Source organism: Vombatus ursinus, unplaced genomic scaffold (assembly GCF_900497805.2).
Source record: "Vombatus ursinus unplaced genomic scaffold, bare-nosed wombat genome assembly UNPS02009205.1, whole genome shotgun sequence".
NCBI classification, from domain to species: Eukaryota; Metazoa; Chordata; class Mammalia; order Diprotodontia; family Vombatidae; genus Vombatus; species Vombatus ursinus.
This window is the reverse complement of record NW_020948983.1, coordinates 35,357,153-35,378,693: the sequence shown is the minus strand read 5'-3', so window position 1 is coordinate 35,378,693 and position 21,541 is coordinate 35,357,153. Positions and strand designations below refer to the sequence as shown.

Here is a 21,541-nt window from a genome sequence, read left to right as displayed (position 1 = left end):
TCCTTTTTTCATTTCTGGTTTCTCTCTTTATCAAATTGATGCCTAGACTCTTGCTGTTCTATCATCGGGGTAAGCAGATGGACCTCAGGAACAGCAGATTCCATCATCTTGCCTTGGCATCACTAAAAAGGAGGCCTGGAGCTTTTTGAATTGGGTCCGTTTGCTTTGTGTGTTTCTTTCTAAGACAGAGATGTTTATGGGGCCAAGTTATAAGAAAAGTCAAGGGCAAATACATAAAATCCTAGAGTTCTCTGGTACACTACTCTCAAGCTGAGCCATTCTCTTGTCTTTCTGGAATTGATAACAGAACTGCAGACATTTCCAGGAGTCAAAAAACTATTAAATGAACTATTACCTTCATATGCTTATATTCATATTTATTTACTAAGAAGCAGCTGGTATATATTATTTATGCTTCCTTATGGGATACAGCTTTCTCTGTATACTTTGATGCTTAAATACTTATGTGCACCCGTGATTTCACCTATGTGAATATACCTTTCACTGATGAATAATAATATTAGCTAATGATAGTTAGAATCAATTAGCACTTTAAGGCTTGCAAAATGCTTTACAAATATCATCTCATTTTTATCCTCACAGCAACCCTGTGCAGGAGATGCTATTATTATTCCCATTTTACAGATAAAGAAACTGGGGGAGACAGGGGTTAAATAATTTGCCCAGGGTCACAAAGCTATTAAGTGTCTGAGGTTAGATTTGAACTTAGGTCTTCCTAACTCCAGGTCCAGCTCTCTATCCACTGTACCACCCAGCTGCCTACAGTGCAATGATCACAGTCCAGCCACATCTTATCACCCTATAGTTCTTGTTCTTAGCTTTCTAAGATATTTTAAGTAGAATATGCACTGAAGGTCTAGCTGTCATTATTTTAGCATTTTTGGGGATATCAGTACAATATTTGGACAATCCATCTGTTACATCTCACTTTTACTACACTGGTGGTTCATCTCATTTCCTAATAATACATGTTTTGATGACACTTATGCCATTTTTCATTTAAAAAGTCACTGTAGGAATATCTATAGACTGCTTACACCCATCATATATATTTCCATTTCCACTGTGGTCACCTGCAATACTAATTCTTTAATCAATCAATCTATCAATTAACATGCATTTATTAAATGTTTACTGTGTGTCAGACATCATACAAATGCTGGAGATACAAAGAAATACATTGTTCCAGTCCTCAGAAAGTTCAGGAGTGGTGGGGAAGCAGCTAGGCGGCACAGTGAATAAAATCATTCATCTTTTGTTTTCAAAGGGGATCAGTGGACTTAGAGTCAGCAAGACCTGATTTTGAATCCTGCTTCAGATACTTACTTGCTGTGTGAATCTGGGCAAGTCACTTAGTTCTCTGTGCCTCCGTTTCCTTATTTGTAAAATGGAGATAATAACAGCACCTACCACACAGGGGTGCTGTGAGGATCAAATGAGTTAACATGTAAAGCATTGTTACAATATTCAACCCAAAGAGTATACACTGTTAGACTAACTCAAATGGCATTCCTTTTGTTATACAAATCCTCTTAAGGTGGTGAGGTGGATAAGAGCACTGGCCTGGAGTTAGAAAGACCAGAGTTCAAATTTGACCTCAAACACTCAATAGTTGTGTTACCCTGGCTGGACAAGTCACTTAACTCCTGCTTGCATTAAAAACAAAACAAAACAAAACAAAACAAAACAAAAACAAAACAAAACAGGGGAGGGAAATGGCAAACCACTCTAGTATCTATACCTAGATCTAGAAAAATATATCTAGATCTAGATCTGGAATACATCTATATCTAGATCTAGAAAATCCCACGGACAGTTGGTTCATGGGGTCATGAAGAGTAAGACACAACTGAATGACTCAACAACAAAAATACAGTTAATTCTTATGACCTACTCTGAACTTGTCCAGTATAGGACTGTAATGGAAAGTATCTGAATGTCAAAATCTATCAATTTAATTGGTTCTTCCTGGGAAGTTGCATTAGTTTCTAACTATATAGGTATTCTCCAGCCTGCAGACTCTAGACTCATACACACACACATTTACTATTACAGCATTTTAAGATCAGGAATAGATTGGATTTACCACATCTGCAGATTAACTTTATAGATTTTTTTAAAGTTCCTTTGGATGAATTCTCTAGTAACATGGACCCTAATTTATTTCATTATTCTTTCATTTCAAAATACTGTCCTTACTTTGGACCTGCTTTCCTGGATGTTTCATTTCTAAAATTGAGCCATTGCTATAAATTGCCAGAGACCAGTACCTGAAAAACCAGGGATCACTGCATATATGCTATCAAGGACAGGGTTTGATAGAGATCAAGGGGCTTTCAAGTTCAATATCTTCTAGTCTCTTTTTTTTCTCATTTTTTTCCAAGTGTTTTTAAGCTGTTGAATCAAATACCAAAATATAACCCTGAGTCTCTTTCATCAAATGTTTACAGATGCACTTTGATTACTAACAATTTGCTAGAAACATTATCATTTTTTCATTTAAATACTTTTTAAAAGGTTTGTTACCTTTTAAATACAATGTTTTTATGTCTGAGGTCAAACACCTCGGCCAGAGGAACACAGCTCCAACTTTTAAATGCAAGTCAATAGGAAAAGCAATTCAATTTATATAAATTCATTTTAGAAATAGCTTTTCAGGAATACTGAAGATCCATTCTGCAAAATGCACTTCTATAGCAAGATATACCAAGTCTTGTAGTGGTCTAAAGAAGTTGGCACAGCTTCTTATATTGTGCCTGGTGTAGTACCATTGATTCAACAAACTTCTGATTCAACAAGTATAAATTTTGCTGATCTGTCCAGAGAGGAAATCACAGCAGAGACAACTTTTTTTTAAGCTCACATCAGAATATGGCGGTGAATTTAACTGTTCACCTTCAGAAGGTTAGAGAGCATCATTAGGAGCTAGAGAATTCATTACCTCTCAGCTGCTGAAAACAGGAAGTGCTGTTGTCTGCCTCGAGTGGGTGCCTCAGGACCCCATTGCTGGGCTTGGGCCTCTCGTAGTCTCTTTCAGGGAGCATGGCTTGCTCGCTCTCCACTGTGGGATCTGGGTGTGGGGACAAGGACTGTGGAAACCCAAACATCAAGAGAGAGGAGAAGAAGAGTAAGGCACCACAGAGCAGGAAGCCTACCCACCAGGCACCGATCCAGCGGGGGTCATCTGGGGTGATCTCCAGGACACCTGCAATGGCAAGATCACATCTTAGCTACTTCGTCTATAGGAAAGGAGGACATCCAGGTCTTTAGAGATAAACAGTACACATTTCAGTGTGAAATGTCTGAATTTTTCTTTCCACAACCTGTATGGAATTCCACAGCGAGGTGACTTTGGAAATGGACTGTATCTTGGGAAACTCATCAGTTCCACATCAATGTGGAAACATCAGTTTCTCCTATGGCCTGTGACTGAGCACTTTTTCTTCTTGTTGCTCTCTTAGTTAGTTTGTCTCTACTCTCTTGGAGTGGAGGAGGCGGGGGGGGGGTGGAGAAGAACAGTAAAGAGCCAGGTAACATTTGTAAAACATCTGAAAATTGACTGGTTAGTGAACATGTAACACAGATGTAAAACAAACAAAGTAAGATTATGGTCCTCCTAATTTCATTCTCCAAAGTATCTAAATTGTGAGATATTGGGCTATATACTTATTTGTTGCCTTCATTTGGGTCTAAAATTTAAATATATACCCAATATGGTCAATATTTTCTTTTTTTTGCATATTGGTACTTGTTTATTTATGTGAAATGAAAATATAGTAATTTTATTAAGTACAGTAATTTAGACTTTCTCCCACACTTCCACACACAATCACATTTTAAAAACAAATCCAAATACTAGGTTACAGGATATATTTGACTTCATCACATGGTGACACAATTATGATATAGTTATTTCCAGAAATTGTGAATTTGGGATGTTTGGAAAGCCACAATCACTTTATTATAGTCCATATTTTCAAGTTGACATTTAACAAGTTGATTCAAACCTTGGTTTGTATTCTGGGGTACTGTCTTATATAATAGCCCTATGCAAATTGACTCAGATATATTCAGGATAGGGTTTGGTTTTCCTGAAGTGTCTTGCGTACAGTGGACACTGACTAAATGTTTGTTGACTTTGAATAAATTAATAAATGGTTATACCTTAGGCCATTAGGGAAAACAATATTATAATAAGCTATATACAAGAAACTGAATTTGTGGGTATTTCTACAACTTTCAAGTATATGATCACTTGCAAATAAATGCTATAAAAATGCTTTTTGTTGGTGTAGAACAGGGAAAAGGAGCCCAGGAAACAATTTCATGTCACCTTGGAAATAAGAGCCCTAAAGGTCCATGACCCAATTTATTAATAGAACTGGCCATAGAAGAGACAAGGCTCTTTCTGACTTTGTTGCTGACCCACTATAGGACACTGGGTGAGCAATTGTGCTTCTCCAAAGAGCAGCTGACTCTTCCAAGAAGATGTTGGCAGCTGATAGCCGACCTTTGGAAATTGCAAGTATAAATGCAGTAGAAATTATGACTGCCTTCACACAGGCACCCAATCAAATGTTATCCAGTGTCATTGGTGCTAATGTCAATTTCTGTATTCTGCCTGATAAAGGGCACAATTTAGGGAATACAAACTCATGATAGAAGTATCACTAAACTGAAACCAGCTCTGAGCTGGTAGAAAAAATCAACACATACATGCAAACCAAAAAGGAGCAAAAAGAAGCAAAATTGCCTCAGGTAGCTGAGCAGGGATGTTTTCCCCAGTCATTTACTCTGTTTCTTCACCTGCTGCAAGGCGATAAATGAAAACAAAAAGAGGTAAAAGGCACGGCTATATTTTCCTCTGTTGCGTGTATACTCTGTGAATGGGAAATAGGAGAGCTGGCAGATGTGAATGAGAAAAAAGAAACCCGGGCAGTTTATTTTGGGGGACCCAAATTAGTAACACATTAGAAGTCATGTTTTCATTAGAAACATAACAATGTCTGCTCTCTGTGTGTGAGAAAATATCCCACAGATTTAAGGGAAATGTTTCTGTGAATTTGTCAACTCGTTTCTGGTTGAATTTAGTATGTGTGTAGAATAGTATAGCAACACACTTGTTTATAATTTGTAAGACTCCAAACAGGACTAAATGAACCTAAATAGGCACCTGATCTTCTGAGAAAACTGGGGAAGGTGTCTGAAGGCGTGAGGAGATAGAGGTTTTAGAGGTCCAGGGAGATAATAGTTAATTAACTATTTTGAGAAAGTCAAAGTTTTTTTCCCCCTTCTATATTCATTGCTCAATACATTGTGAGAGTAAGAGAAAATGTAAAAAAAAAAAAAACCACACAATATAGGAATTGACTTTTTTTGGAGCAGAGAAGCTATATATGGTGCCTCACAGTTTTTGAGTTTGATTTTAATCCTTCTGAAATGACCATAGCTAGAATGGAATCTTTTTTCTTTTTTTTTCTTTTTTTAGGCAGTTGGGGTTAAGTGACTTGCCCAGGGTCACACAGCGAGTAAGTGTCAAGCGTTTGGTCTGAGGCGGAACTTGAACTCAGGTCCACCTGACTGCAGGGCCAGTGCTCTATCCACTGTGCCACCTAGCTGCCCCTAGAATGGAAACTTTTTCCAGATAATCAGCTTCTATCATCTCTCCCCCAAGACAAGTCTTTGGACAAAGTGATGAGTTGTGAATCATTGAAACTGGGTACTGGGAGAATCTGGAGAATCTTACTGGCATTCTTACCACAGTTGTGTAATGAAACAAAATTTTGATTTGGAGTTGGAAAACCTAGGTATGAGTCCTGATTCTATCAGGTACTAGCTATGTGACTATAAGCATGCCACTTCTCTCCTGTGGGTCTGAGTTTCTCATTGGTAGAGTGAAGTAATTGATGATGATGATGATGATACTTTTATTACCTTGGAATCCCTTGATTTTGTTGATCACCCTCCTCTCCTTGATACTCTCTTTAGGTTTCTGTGACATCATCCTTTCCAGCTTCTGCCTGTTGGACCAATCCTTCTTAATGTCTTTTACTGGATCTTCATCCAGGTTACAACAACTAACCATGAGTGTCCTTTGAGGTTTTGTCCTAGGCCTTCTTCTCTTCTCTCTCTATGTTATTTTTCTTTGTGATCTTATCAGTCCCCATGAATTCAATTATCACCTCTATGTTGATGATTCTCAGATTTACTTATTAAGTCCTAACCTTTCTCCTAACCTCTAGACTCACATTTCCAACTGCTTATTGGACATCTAAAACTGGATGTCTTGTAGACATTTTCAATTCAGCATGTGCAAAACTGAACACATTATTTTTACCCTAAACCCTCTTCTCTTTCTGACTTTGCTGTTTCTGTCAATGGTACCACCATCTTCCCAGTCACCCAGTCTCAAAACCTACACATTATCTTCAAATCTTCACTTTCTGTCATCAACCATAGCCAATTAGTTGCCAAATCCTATCAATTCTACTTTCATATTATCTTTTTTACATGGCCCTTTCTTTTCTCTAATACTGTTACCATCCTAGTTCAAGTTATCATTATCTCATTCTAGGACTATTGCTGTAGTCTTCTGGCTGTTTCAAGCCTATCCCCACTCCAATCTATTTTCCACTCAACTATCAGATTGCTTTTCCTAAAGCACTGGTTTGGCCATGTCATCCCCTATTCAAGGAATAGGGTGACTTCTTATGACCTCCAGGATAAAACATAAAATCAGCTTCCCTCCCACCTAGTCTTCTTAGACCTTACTTCCCCTCTCCAAGTACTGTACTCTGAGATCCAGTGACACTGGACTTCTTGCTATTTTTTACACGACAAACTCCATCAGCTGAATCCATTCATTTTCTCTGGCTGTCCTCCATGGAATTCCTCTTGGAATTCTCTCCTTTAGCTCCATCTTCTGAATTTCCTAGATTCCTTTAAGTCTCAGCAAAAATCTGAAGAAGTCTTTCCTAATAATCCTTAATGTTAGTACCACTGCTGATTATCTCCAATTTATCTTGCCTGTATCTTGTTTATAGATAGTCATAGGTATAGCTTTCATAGACAACATAGTTGTTTGTATGTGGTCATCTTGAGAACAGGGTCTATTTTTTTTTTGTCTAATACTTAGCACAGTGCTTGAAGGCACTTAAAATGCTTGTTGACTGACCTTCCTAACATGATGGCTATTGTGAGGGAATGCTTTTTGAAGTGTAAAATATATATAAAATATAAGCTATTAGTAAGGGAATGTCTAGGTGATCTCTTCAGTTCCCTCCCAACTCTATTGTTCTATAATTCTAAAACTTTTAAAATTTAAAACTTTTAAATTTTCTCCCCTCCTCCCTCCCCACTCACCCTCATTGATAAGGCAAGCAACTAAATATAGGTTATATATGTGCAGTTATGCAAAACACTTACATAGTAGACATGCTGTGAAAAACTAACTCTATTTCCCTTAATCCTATCCCACCCTCCCCATTTATTCTATTCTTTCTTTTGACCCTGACCCTCCTCAGAAGTATTTGCTTCTGATTAACCCCTTTCCCAATCTTCCCTCCTCTCTATCATCCCCCTACTGTCTTGTTCCCTTCCCCCCCCATTTTCCTATAGGATAAGACAGATTTCCATGCCCAATTGAGTGTGTATGTTATTCCCTCCTTAAGTCAAACTCTATGAGAATAAGATTCACTCATTCCCTCTCATCTTCCCCCATTTCCCCTCCACTGTAAGAGCCTTTTCTTTTCTGATTTTTTTTGTGAGATAATTTACCCCATTCTACCTCTCCCTTTCTCCTTCTCCTAGTATAATCCTCTCTCACCCATTAATTTTATTCTCCAGATATGACCCCTTCATTTTCAACTCACCCTGTGCCCTCTATCTATCTATCTATCTATCTATCTATATCTATATATACATACATATAATTTTTTCCCCTCCACCTACCCTAATACTGACAAAGGTCTCATGAGTTACAAATATCATCTTTCCATGCAGGAAACATTTCAACCATAGTAAGTCTCTTATGATTTTCTCTTTCCTGTTTATCTCTTCATGTTCCACTTGAGTCTTGTATTTGAAAATCAAACTTTCTACTCAGCTCTGGTATTTTCATCAAGAATGCTTGAAAGTCCTCTATTTCACCGAATGACCATTTTTTTCCCCTGAAGGATTATACTCAGTTTTGCTGGGTAGGTGATTCTTGGTTGTAATCCTATCTCCTTTGCCCCCCAGAATATTATATTCCATGCCCTGTGGTCAATGTAGAAGCAGCTAAATCTTGTGTTATCCTGATTGTGTTTCCACAATACTTGAATTGTTTCTTTCTGCCTGCTTGTAATATTTTCTCCTTGACCTAGGAACTCTGGAATTTGGCTACAATATTCCTAGGAGTTTTCCTTTGGGGATCTCTTTCAGGAGGTGATCAGTGGATTCTTTCAATTTCTATTTTGCCCTCTGGTTCTAAAATAGCAAGGCAGTTTTCCTGGATAATTCCTTGAAAGATGATGTCTAGGTTCTTTTTTTTGATCATGGCTTTCAGAGAGTCCAGTTATTCTTAAATTCTCTCTCCTGGATCTATTTTCCAGGTCAGTTGTTTTTCCAATGAGATATTTCACATTGTTTTCTAATTTTTCATTCTTTTGGGTTTGTTTTACAGTGTCTTGATTTCTCATAAAGTCACTAGCTTCCAATTGCTCTATTCTAATTTTTAAGGAAGTATTTTCTTCAGTAAGTTTTTGGACTTCCTTTTCCATTTGGCCAATTTTGTTTTTTAGGGCATTCTTCTCCTCATTGGCTATTTGGACCTCTATCGTCATTTGGGTTAGTCTACTTTGTAAGGTGTTATTTTCTTCAGTATTTTTTTGGGTCTCCTTTAGCAAGCTGTTGACTTGCTTTTCATGATGTTCTTGCAAAACTCTCAGTTTTTCCTCTACTTCTCTAACTTGCTTCTCAGAATCCCTTTTGAGCTCTTCCAAGGCCTGGGACTGATTCATATTCTTCTTGGAGGCTTTGGATGTAGGAGCTTTGGCTTTGTTGTCTTCTTCTGGTTGTATGTTTTGATCTTCTTTGTCACCAAAGTAAGATAATATAGTCTGACTCTTTTTGCACTGCTTACTCATGATCCTGGCCAATTACTTGAGTTTTAAACTCTTTGTTAAGGTAAAAGTCTGCTTCCAATGTGGAGAATGTACTGTCCCAAGCTTTGGGGATTTGTACAGCTGTTTTCAGAGATACTTCTAGGGACCTGTAAATTTTCAGTTCTTCCAAGGTGCTATGATAAGGGGTGAGGTGTTTCCTCTCCACCACCACAACAAGCTCCACCAAACCAATGTTCCTTCTTGTCCCAGGATTGCCCTTCAGAACTGTGACCCAGATCTAAGCACCACTAAAGCAAGAGATTCCTGCCTCAGCACTGGCAAAGAGATCCCTGCAATCCCCCTCTGATTAGCCACTCGATTCCCCCTCAGGCTGTGGTCCAGAAGCTCAGGAAATAGCCACGGCCCCTGGGGTGGCTGAGACCTAGCTCCTTCTCTCATTGCAGTCACAGACTTTTCCCACTGACCTTCTAAGTTGTCTTTGGCTTTTGTGGGTTGAGAAATCTGGAAACCACCACAGCTGTCCACGATTCAGTCCTCTGAGGCCTGCTCCAGGTTTGCTGCTGCCTGCGCACCCACGCCGCACTGCGCTCCTCTCCCCACCCCGCGCGATATACCTTTCTGATCAACCATCCAGGTTGTCTTTGGCTGGAAATTTGTTTCACTCTGTCTTTTTGTGGGTTCTGCTTCTTTAGAATTTGTTTAGAGCCATTTTTTAGATAATTTTATAGGTATTTGGAGGGGTTTGGGAAGAGAGCTCAAGCAAGTCACTGCCTTCCCTCCTCCATCTTGGCTCCGCCCCTCCAGACTTCCTATAATTCTATAATGAACTGCTGGAATTAAAAAAAAAAGGTAGTCTTTTTCTGTTAAGTTTGTGCTAGAAAGGACATGAGCCTCATACTTACAAACCAATGACCTGTTTCATTTACCTCAAAATGGAGAATTACCAAGAGATAGGAAAGGCAGTATGGGATAACAGAAAGAGCCTTGAATTTGAAAGTCAGGAGAGTCACATTAAAATTTTAGCTCCCACATATACAAATTAGATACAGAACCTTAAGCAAGTCACTTGACACCATTGTGCTTCAGATTCCTCATCTGAAAATGGAAATAATACTTTCATTGCTTCCTTCAGTGAGCTGTTGCCAGGGAAGGGCTTCTGGAGCCTTAAAGCCAGTGGAGTGCTGGCACCAGCTTGACCAGCTGGCCTCAAGAGGCCAATTGTTAATACGTTGAGTGTACGTCTTTACACCATAGAAATTGGCATATGCTACAAATCAGGGTTTGATTTATTTATGCTGATTTTCTACAACTAAGAAAGTAAAGGATAAAATGTTAATAATGCAGATTAGGCTTAAAAGTGTGTAATTTATGCATTTTTCCCCTGAAGAACCAGTAGTTAAAAACATTTACCAGCACACCCTTGCTAGGAGTTGACTCCAGCCTTGTTTAAAGTGACATGTGGCAAAATATGACACATTTTATGATGAAGGAGAAGAGAAAAGATCTCACTTAGCCAATGTCATTGCCTTAAAATGATAATGATTCATATTTAATTGGCAGAGGATTGCGTTGGGTCAGTGTTGTTTACAAATTGCTGAAAATAGTGTTGCTAATTAGCTGGTTAGAAGATATGTGGTTAAGGAGGCCATGCTTGTAGGTTTGCTCCTTACTTCAGACAAAGAGACTCTCTCACCTTTTGTGTGCTCTGGGATGGATAATAACAACAATAACAATAATTAGCATTTATGTAGCACTATTAGGTACAAAACATTTTATAAGGATTATCTTATTTTATCCTGACAACAACCCTGGGAGGTAAATGTGATTATTATCCCCATTTTATAGATGAGGAAACTAAGGCAGGCAGAGGTTAAGTGACTTGCCAAACTAGTAAGTGTCTGAAGTCAGATTTGAACTCAGGTCTTTCTGTCTCCAGGTCTAGTGCTCTATCTAGAGCCACCTAAGAGAACCCATTGTCTCTACTGGGGAACAATATTTCAGAGTCCTTTGGAATGATCCTATATCTTCCTATTATTTCCTCATGTATTCTTACTATACCTCCCTTATCAACTCACTATCCCACTTTCTGTAGCAGCTCTTTCAAACCTTTTCACTTCTTTCTCCTATTCTCTCAGCTAAGAACCTTGCCTCATATTTTACAGAAAGAAATTGAGTCCATTTGCTTTGAATTGCCTCTTCTCCCCTCTTTGTCATCTCACATGATGAAGTGATCTTACCAAGTCTAACCCCTCCATTTGTTCAAGTGATTCCATTCCATTCTGTCTCCGCCAGCAGATTGCTCCCTCTGTCATCCCTACTCTTCCACTTATTTTCAATCTCTCCCTGTCTATTGGCTCATTTCCTACTGCCCACAAACATGCCCACGTCTTTCCTGTCCTGGAAAAAAAAAACCCTCACTTGATCCTTCCATCCCCACTGCATATCATCCTATATCTTTTCTGCCCTTTGTAGCTAAACTCCTCAAAAAGGCTGTCTGCAGTAGGTATCTCCACCTTTTATCCTGTCACTCTCTTCTTAAGCCCTTGCAGTTTGGGGCCCAACATTATTTCATTGAAATTGTTCTTTCCAAAGTCATCAATGATGCCTATTTCAAGTCTTTTCCCACTCCAATCCATCCTCCATCCACTAAAGTGACTTTCCTGATGAACAGATCAGATCATGTCACTCCCTACTGAACAAATTCCAGTGATTTCTATTGCTTCTAAGATCAAAGACAAAATGCTCTGTGTGGCATTCAAAACCCTTCATAATCTAACCCTCTTCTGCCTTTCCAGTTTTCTTACACCTTACCCTCTAATATGTACTCTTTGATCCAGTGACACTGGCCTCTTGTCTATTCCACAAACAGAACTTTCCATCTCTTCACTCCTTCCATTTTCTCTGGGTGTCTTCCATGCTTAGAATGTTCTTTTTCTTCTGTTCCAATTGCTCACCTCCCTGGCTTCCTTTAAGTCCCAACTAAAATCCCACCTTCTACAGGAAGCCTTCTTTAATCCCTTTAATCCCTTTTAATTCCCCTTTAATTCCCTTTATTAATTGCTTCCTATTTATCCTATATATAGCTTGCTTTGTATATATTGGTTTGCACATTGTCTCTTCTGTTAGATTTAAACACATTGAGGACAGGAACTGTTTTTTGTCTCTTTTTGTATCCTCAGTCCTTAGCACAGTGCCTGGCATATAGTAGGCACTTAATAAATGTTTATTGATTCTCTCTGAGTTGCTAGCTCATGGTGAATACTTAGAAACTATTAAAAGAGTCCAAAATAACAATCTCCCTCATGGTAGGCCCTTTCTGGCCATCTACTTATACTTCTGTTATTACAGGTACTGAGAAATCCGAATTGTTCCTGAAGAGAAGTTTGGAAATCTGAAGATAGCATTTATACTTTGCAGTGTTCAGCACAAACTATGAGTGGAGCAGGGGATAGGACACTGGGCCTGGAATCAGGAATGCCTGAGCTGAAATCCAGTCTCAGATATTACTAGCAGTATAATCCTGGGTAAGTTAGTTAACCTGTTTGTTTCAGTTTTCTCAGCTCTAAAAATCTGGATAATAACTGCACCTGCCTCACAGAGTTACTGTGTGCATCAAATGAGATAATATTTGTAAAGCTCTTAGCATAGTGCCTGGCCCCTAGTTGACTACATAGAAATGCTTATTAGTCTCAGAAAGATCTAGAGTGGTGGTCCCATGAGTAGAGAGAAGGATGCAGATTTGAGAGATATGGAGGTAAAATAAAAAAGATGTGGCAATTAATTAAGTATGGGTGGTGAATACAAGAGAAGAACGCCTCTGAGAACGTGAACCTTGATGCCTGGAAGGATGGGCAAGTCCTCAAGAGAATCGAGAAATCATGAAGGGGCGCAGAAATCTTTAATCTGTGCCCCTTCCCTGCTCTACGGAACACTTGTGATCCAAAGGGTTTATGGAGAGAGGCCCTTTTGCGTACTGGCAGAGCAGTGAGAATTAGAAGACCTGGGTTCAAGTCCTGATTTTAGTTCAATTCAACACACATTTATTAAGCACCTACTGTGTGTAAGATACTTGCTGTTCTGGGGGGCAAGTGAAGCACAAGGTTAAGATGATACATGGTTGCTGCCTTCATGGACCAGGATAGCTGGCCACTAACTATCTGTACAAGATGTCCCAGAAAATCTTAGCAGAGTTTTAATATATTTTAAACTTTAACAACTTAAAATGGGCACTAAGACTTTTGAGGACACTTTATACAATCTTGGACAAATCCCTTCACCCCTGTGGGCCACAGTTTGTTCGTCTATACAAAGGGAAAGCTTAGCTGGATGATCTCTGAGCCCCCTTCCTATGTTATCATTCTAGAAAAAGTTTGTTGCCTATGTCTCTCCCCATTTTAGCATCATATCTGTTTTTTTTCTTTGTCTCTATTGAGGTAGATGCTTCCTTTTCTTAGTCATTACAGATCTGGAATGGTTTGTCTTGGATGTTTTCTTTCAGACTTAGGTTAGCTAAATCTTTTGGTTTCTTCTTGGCAAATATGCACAAGACTCAGAATTCTATAACCAGCCCTCATCTCTCTTCTGAGCGCTGGTCCTGAATCACCAACTGCCTAGTAGACTTTTCCATGTAGCTGTCCCATCATCCCTTCACTCAGCATGTCCAGACCAGGCCTCATTATCTTTTCCCCTGACCTATACTCCTTCATAATTTCTTTTTCTTTTTCTTTTTTTTTTTTTTGGCTAGGCAATGGGGTTAAGTGACTTGCCCAGGGACACTCAGTTAGTAAGTGTCATGTGTCCGAGGCCAGATTTGAACTCAGGTCCTCCGGACTCCAGGGCTGGTGCTGTATCCACTGAGCCACCTCGCTACCCCCTATTTTTCTTGAGGGCATGCCCACCGTTCCTGTCATCAAGTTTCCCAAGCTCAGAGTCATCCTTGACGCCTCATGTATAATCACCACCATATGTCATCAGTGGCCAAATCTTTTTTATTCTACCTTTACAACATCTCTTGAATCTGTAGTCCTCTATTTACTCATGTGGACACCACTTAGTTCTTGCTGAGACTAATTGAGAGCCTAATTGTTTTCTCTGTTTCCAATCTTGCTACACTCCAATGCACCTGTCACAAAGCTGTGAAAATGATATTCTTAGCATAGGTCTGATCATGTCACTCCCATGCTCAGGAAAGTTCAGAGGCTCCTATTGCCTCTACGATAAGATAAAAGGGCAGCTAGTGGCCCATTTGGATAGAATGCTGGGTCTGAAGTCAGAAAGACCTGAGTTTGAAACCAGCCTCAGATTCTTACTAACTGTGTGACAATGGGCAAGTCACTCCACCCTGTTTGCCTCAGTTTCCTCATCTATAAAATGAACTGGAGAGGGAAATGACAAACCACTCTAGTATCTCCACCAAGAAAACCCCAAATGGGGTCACAAAGAGTCAGACACAACGGAACAACAACGACAAAAATAAAATGAAAACTCCTTCGGCACTTAAACCCCATTCACAAGCTGGTTGTAGCTTATCTTTCAAGGCTGTGGCTGTTTTCACATTACTCCACCTCACACATTGTATGTTCTAGCCCAAATTGCTTATTAGCTGTTCCCTATAAATGACATTCCATTGAGTGCATACAGGCCTTTTCCTAGGCTGTTCTCTCTGCCAAGAATTCTTCTTATCCTCACCTCTGCCTTTCGGAATCTTGAGCTCCCTTCGAGGCTTAGATCTACATAAGACTTCTTCTGATCCTCCACTCCAGTTTGTTAGCAACTCTGTACTTAGAAATTACTTCGTATTTACCTAGCTGTACATATGTTGTTCATCCTACTAGAACATAAATTCCTTGAACTGAATGGATTATTCATTTTTGTCATTAGTTCTGCACAGCATAGTGGGCACTTTAAAAATACTTATGAAATTTAATTGAGTTGGCTTTGTTGTCCATGGATTTGTGTGATGTTTTCACTCACCTACTAGGACTATGAGGCTTCAGTTTTTTGGACCTGAAAGAGCAAAATAAAACTAAGAAATGCAATGTATCCAATTTAACCTCCATCAACCAAACAACCAATCTGGAGACTTGAGAGTCTATGTGAGAAGGGCAGATGGCAGGTGAATTAGGAACATTTGCTTCCTTGCTTTCTCATTGATGAATTTAGTCATCAAATTGAACTAGAGTGTGAATGATACAGAAAACACTCCAGGTAATTTTTTTTTTCCTGCCAGGTCATTTACCTATTTGTCTAATGAGCTTGGCAATACATTTGCTATGGGATATAAGATTTTTTAAAAATGTAGATTATAAACCTAACTCTAAAACTAAATTTTCTTATTTTGGAGGGGGAGAAAAGGGGAGGAGGAAGGGAGATAAGTTCAAGATCCTGATTGCTAAATTAATTCATCCAAGAGAAGCAAATTCTGCAGCACTAGCCACTCCTGGGAATGGAAAAAAGGGAGATGATCTCAGTGACCTTCTTTACTCAGCAAATAGTCAACCATATTTTGTACCAGCTGCCGATTTCAGGCATCCTTATGTGCCAGGTCAGGTTGAACACATTACAACAATTCTGCATGGACATGATGAAGGGGAGAGGTCACCAAGGTAAAGGGGGGGTGGGGAAGGCAGCCTTCTGGCTAATCAAATTCAAGAAGATATGTTAAGCCCAGATATCTTTCAACTCAAGAGAATGAAAATAATGGTGATGATGTCATTATTATTATTGTCTATTCTAACAACAATGCCATTTATATTATCTAGTATCAATACTTGTAGAAGTGATAACAAAAACAAATCCATAATTATCTTAAAAATTTATACTACTCAGGAGCACTTAATTCCCCAAATCTTCCTCATCTGACCCTACCCTCTGCAGGTCTTGTTTTTAAGGAAATGTTATAAAATAAACCTCTGCAGTTACAGTTCCACAACTCTTATATTTTTCATCTTATAGGAAACATATCTGTTGATTACCCCCTGAGGAAGAGCAAAGGGTGTGGTGGCATCAGAACAGGAGTTGAGAAAACTCACAAAAATATAGCCAACATTTACTGGGAGGTAGAAAACAAATTTGCAGTGAGTCACAAAGAAATGAATCGCTGGAACCCAAAGGATGCTACAACTGTATACCAGAGAAAACGTTATTTTCTTTCCCCCTCTACTGGCAGATAGTGGTAACTAACCTTTGTAGTCACACCCATAATACTGAAAATCCAGATCTACATTCATATTCCAGACTGAGGAGTCAGCAGTAAACATACTGCCACAGGAATCAATGGTTTGCCCTACTCCTTCTTCAGGCAGAGGCACTGGAAAGGCGCTGCAGTGTAATTTAATGAAACTAAGACTGGGAGCCAGGAAACCTGAATTTCAGTCCTAGCTCCGCCTCTGACTACTTGTGGGTAGCTTTAGGCCAGGGACAAAATAAAAACTGACAAATAAAAATCTCTCTGTGCCTCAGTTTCTCCATCTGTAAAATGAGGAAGTCTCTTCCAGCTTTATGATTCTAGGATTCACTGCCATTTTGTGATTTTGATTCAGTAGAGTTATCATTTATGTTTAAAGAGGCAAAAAGGGTTTCTTCCTTTATTTGGGAACTTTTCTCTGAAAGTCCTTTATTTCCCCATTGCTCTTTGTTTTTGTTTTTTTTTTTCATCATTACCCTTAACCTATTGCTCCCTTTGAGGTGGTGTGAATGGTTTTTAGATATTTAAAAACAGTCTTTCCCCATGAGGTCCTGTGGAACAGTAGAAAGCAGTCTTGGAGGTCACAGGACATGAATTTGGATTCTTATTTTGTATTACTGTATTTGTGGCTTTAACTTCTTTGGGTCTTGTTTGTAAATGGAAAGGGTTGAATTCTATAGATGACCTATAAGGCTCCTTCTAGCTTTGATTATATGATCACTAATAAAAATTTTTGCTATAATTCTGATTATTTATTTTTCTTCCTTATTAACTATAAATAGGGTTAAATGTGTTGGGCACCTGTTGGAAAACAACCTCGTTCAGTCACCTGGTAACAGATATGTGAACTTTAAATAAATAAAGACTGATGAACATGACTTTTTTCAACTCAAAAATCTTGAACATCATTAACTCTAAGTAAATATAGCAGTGGGATTAATGGAATGAATCAGACATGACTTGATTGAATTTAAAATCATATTTGCTTCTTTTTGGTTGAATTAGTCAATTTAGCACTGTTGAAAAGATGATGGATCGAGAACCCAGGAGCCTTCAAGTTCTTTATTGATCTTTTCTATAGGATAGATTGACATTAGCAGAAAGCATCTGCAAAAGCTTCTCTCATTTTGCTTTCAGAGATTCTAATGATGAAAGAAGAAGAAACACTCACTCACCATAGAATAAGGGAATTTTAAATCTGGAAATCACCTTGGGGATCAACCTTGAGCCTTTGGTTGAGACCACCAGGATAAAGGGTTTTGGTCGGAATGATCCTGAGATCTACCTACTAAATACCTAATGAAAAGCCTTCAAAGCACTCATTACTTAACTTGGTATAGTACCAATGAAACTAGAACTAGATATGTGAAAGAATTTAGCTCCTTCACTATGGTTTCCCCCTGCCCCCAAATAATTCTCCTGTGTATGCTAAGAACCTAAAGAAAAAGTCAACAGTTTCAAAAAATCTGAAATAGTATCTTTTAGATCACGCAAAGAGCTGAAGAAGGCAATAAAAATGTACTATTATAGCTCATAATGATAAAAATGTACTATTATAGCTCATAATGATTAAGTCCTCAATGCTGGGTAACATGTAAATCTACAAATATGTATTACATAGTCATATCACTAAACCAGAACTGATTATTGATTTGCATTTAGTGGCTGCCTCCATAAAGGCATGAGAAGAAGAGACAGACTTTTTATAGCAAAAGTAGAGGAAGAAGACTTTGTGGCTGAACTTGGGGAATCCTCTTATTTCATAGATGGGTTTTAATTTCAACATGAAACATACAAAATTTGAAATATACAAATGGTCGCATTTGAGATCAAAGACTATCATATGTGGAGAAGTGTCTGTAGATGGATAGAATTGCTTTCAACTTGAAATTCAGAGGAAAGACATTTTCCTTACTTGTGTCAATGAAGACAGCATCCACATAAATTTTGGTACAGAAGGAGCCCAGGATGAATCCACAGGCTGGTCCAAACACCAACATTGTGAAAAGGATCCCTGAAAAATATAAAAAATTACAAACATTAAGATTTTCATCTTTACATTCCTTTTATTAATACCTATTGTTTCCATATCACCTTTACTTCTGAATCTATCCTTCCTCTCCCTTCCCCAGCAAGCCATCTTAGATAACAAAGATTAAAAAAAGAAAGAAGAAAAACAAAGTCTAATCAGCCCATCCAGTTATCCACCATGACCAATATTTCACAACCATAGTCCTCCACCTTTACAAAGAAGAGAGAGAGGTGCACTTTTATTATTTCTTCTCCAGGCCCAATCTTGGGCATTATAATTATGTAATGTTCAGTTTCAAATAATGATTAGATTTAAAAGAACACAAAAACTGTTTAGCTCTAATCAGCAATGTGGCCTGGTTATACAAATGTTAGAAATTGAGTTCAATTAGCCAGTTGTCCCTGAAAAGACCACATGGATTGAGAACCCAGGAGATTTCAAGTTCTTTATTGATCTACTGAATAAATTGCCATTGCAGAGAAGGTCTCTAAAATTCCCTTATTTTGCTTTCAGAGGCTGTGCTAATAAAGACAAATAACCATTCAGCCTAAATTAAGAAAATTTTAGATTTGGAGTTCACTTTAAAGCTCAGCTTTGGTAGAGGTGTGCTGGTAAATGTTTCATAACTAGCTGTATAGAAAAAAAAGTATGCAAAACATACTTTAAATTTAATGTTGTTAACATTTTCCCATCACTTTCTTAAGTCTAGACAATCAACAAAGCAGTAAATCAAGCCCTGATTTATAGCATTCACTTAATTCCAAGTAGCAATCGGCCGTCAGGAGCTGGTACCAGGTACCCTGGTTCCTTTGGCCTTTCTGGTGAGATTTCTCAATAAAATGCAAAAACAGCACTTATTCCCTTATAGTAGACTACTCCTATTAAATTTTGGACAAATCTTAAAGTTTGTTTTGGGAAAGGCACTGGGGTTAAACAGAAACTATAACTCATATGACTTTTCAACTAGGTAACATCTGTCCAACCTCTAATTTAGTAGATGAGGAAACTGTTGTCCCTATTTGGTTCAAGGTCACATAATGGTAAAAGTAGGAATGGAACCCCAGTCTTCGGGACTCTAGTCCAGTTCTTTTTTTCACTGTGCTAAGGTGCCTCCAGTCCAGAACTCTTGATGGCATGACTATGGATAAAATAATTTTCCCAGGCTTCTCCCCAGGACAATACAGTCACACCTTTGCTAAGAGTTCTCTTTGGGATCATATAGCCAGTCAAATATTCTCCTTAACGTGTAGTTTGTGAAAAAAAAATTAAAGCAATGACCTCAAGATATTTACAAATATGATACCATGACAAATGCTATTTCCTCATTTTGCGGATGGGAAAATGGAACACCAGAGAGGTCAAAGAACCCTATATCTAGGGCTGAAAGGAACCCCAGAGGAGATCTTGTCCAATCCTCTCATTTTACAGATGAGGAACTGATGCCCAGAAAGGCAAAGTACCTTGTCCAAGGTGATGCTGGTAATAAATGGCAGAGATGAAGTGAATTTAAGGCCAATGTTGAGTGGTATCAGCAGGGCAGGGACTGTCTTTTCCATATCTAGTTCTTAGCACAGTGCTTAGCATATAGTAGGTGCTTAATAAATATTTATTAACTGATTAATAGTAAGAGACGACCCCACAGCCAAGTAAATGGCTATCTGTGGTGTGATTTGTTTAAAAAGCTACTTGTCCCTCTAACTCTGACTTGCCAGAGATACCCACCATGCCAGTCACTCAGTGTGGCAGAATAGAAAGAGCGCTGGACTTAAACTCAAAACAGCTGGGTCTGAGTCTGGATTCCCTTTCATCCTCAATAATTCAATTCAGCAAGCATTTATTTAGCACCTGCTAGGTGCCAGAGCCTCTGCTAGGTCTGGAATGTGAAGATGGTTGTGGAATAGTCATGCCCCCGAGGAGCTAACTTGTAGGATACATGCTATGTGCTAAATTCTCAGGATATAAATACAAAAATGAGACAATTACTGCCCTCCTGGAGCTCATATTCTATAGGGGACATAGGGGAAGAGGACACAACATGTTTACAGATAAGTTATTTCAAAGTGATTTTCAGGATTGGATCATCTTATAATCAGGGGAATCAGAAAAGGCCTTTCATGTTGCACCTGAGCTGAGGGATGAAGGGACATAGAGTTCTAAGAGGTAGACCCGAAGAAAGGGAACATTCTAGGCATAGGGGACAGCCTGTGCAAAAACATGAAGGCAGTATTGTGTGTAGCAGGACGGATTGGCTAAAACATAGAGGAAGTGAGAGGGAATAATATGTAAGCAGTCTGAAAAAGTAGGCTGAAGCTAGTCTGGGAAGGGCTTTAAATGCCGAACACTTGTGTTTTATCCTAGAGGCAAAAGGGAGACACTGTCAGTTCTGGAGCAGGTACATGCCATGGTCAGATCTGTGTTTTTGGAATATCAGTTTGGTGGCTCTGGAGGACGGATTGGAAAGGAGAGAGACTGGATGCTGGTAGACCAATGAGGAGGTTATTGGAGGTGAAGGGGATGAGGCCTGCCTGAAGATGGCTGTGGTATGAGGAGACAGAAGGAGAGGGATGTGAGAGACGGGGAGGAGGAGGTAGCATTGACAAGACTTGGCAAGTGAGCACACACGGTGGTGGAGTGGGAGGGAAGAGTCAAGAATGACTTAGAGACTGCTGTCCCAGCTGGCTGGGGGAAGGGCAGTGCCTATGACGGAAGTAAGCCAGTTGGAATGAGCAGTGGGTTTAGGGAGAAAACTAGTAAGTTCGAGTTTGTACATACTGGATTTGAGGCACATACATGAAGCCTACTTACCGTGTCCTAACGCACCACTAGGATTCCATCACTGTACACTAAAAGCTCGGGGGCTCCCTAGTGCTTACTGAATTCGACCTAAATTTCTGAATTAGGCATTCAATCCCCTCCACAAGAAAGCAAACTCTCTTTCAAAATTCACTTAGCACTTTACCTGGATCTCTTTAAAAAATTCTCTCTTCTCTTGTTTATAGTGATTTGTATATCCTTCACCCCATTAAACTGCAGAATCTGATAACGGAGCCTCTATCTCTTTGTCTCTGTCCTCTCAACAGTTTTTGTATCTCAAACTGCCCCAATGAATTCTTTGTACTTAACTAGTGTTTAGCAAATACTTTTTAATTGAATTGAATCAAACTGCAAAGCCCAGTACTTAAGTGGGCTACTGCTATC

General features: G+C 39.0%; 1 protein-coding gene across 5 annotated transcripts in view; it reads right to left on the bottom strand.

Annotated features, from left to right (window-relative positions):
- SLCO3A1 (solute carrier organic anion transporter family member 3A1) overlaps positions 1-21,541 on the bottom strand; it is a 375,411-nt gene that overhangs the window by 74,661 nt on the left and 279,209 nt on the right. For all 5 annotated transcript variants that reach the window (XR_003568231.1, XM_027851706.1, XM_027851707.1 and 2 more), the window contains exons 3-4: positions 18,227-18,325; positions 2,963-3,226 (exon numbers count right to left, since the gene is read on the bottom strand). Coding sequence is in view for 4 of the 5 variants with exons in the window: in XM_027851706.1 (XP_027707507.1) it covers positions 2,963-3,226; positions 18,227-18,325 (363 nt within the window). In the remaining variant the exon portion in view is untranslated. The remainder of the gene's footprint in view (positions 1-2,962; positions 3,227-18,226; positions 18,326-21,541) is intronic.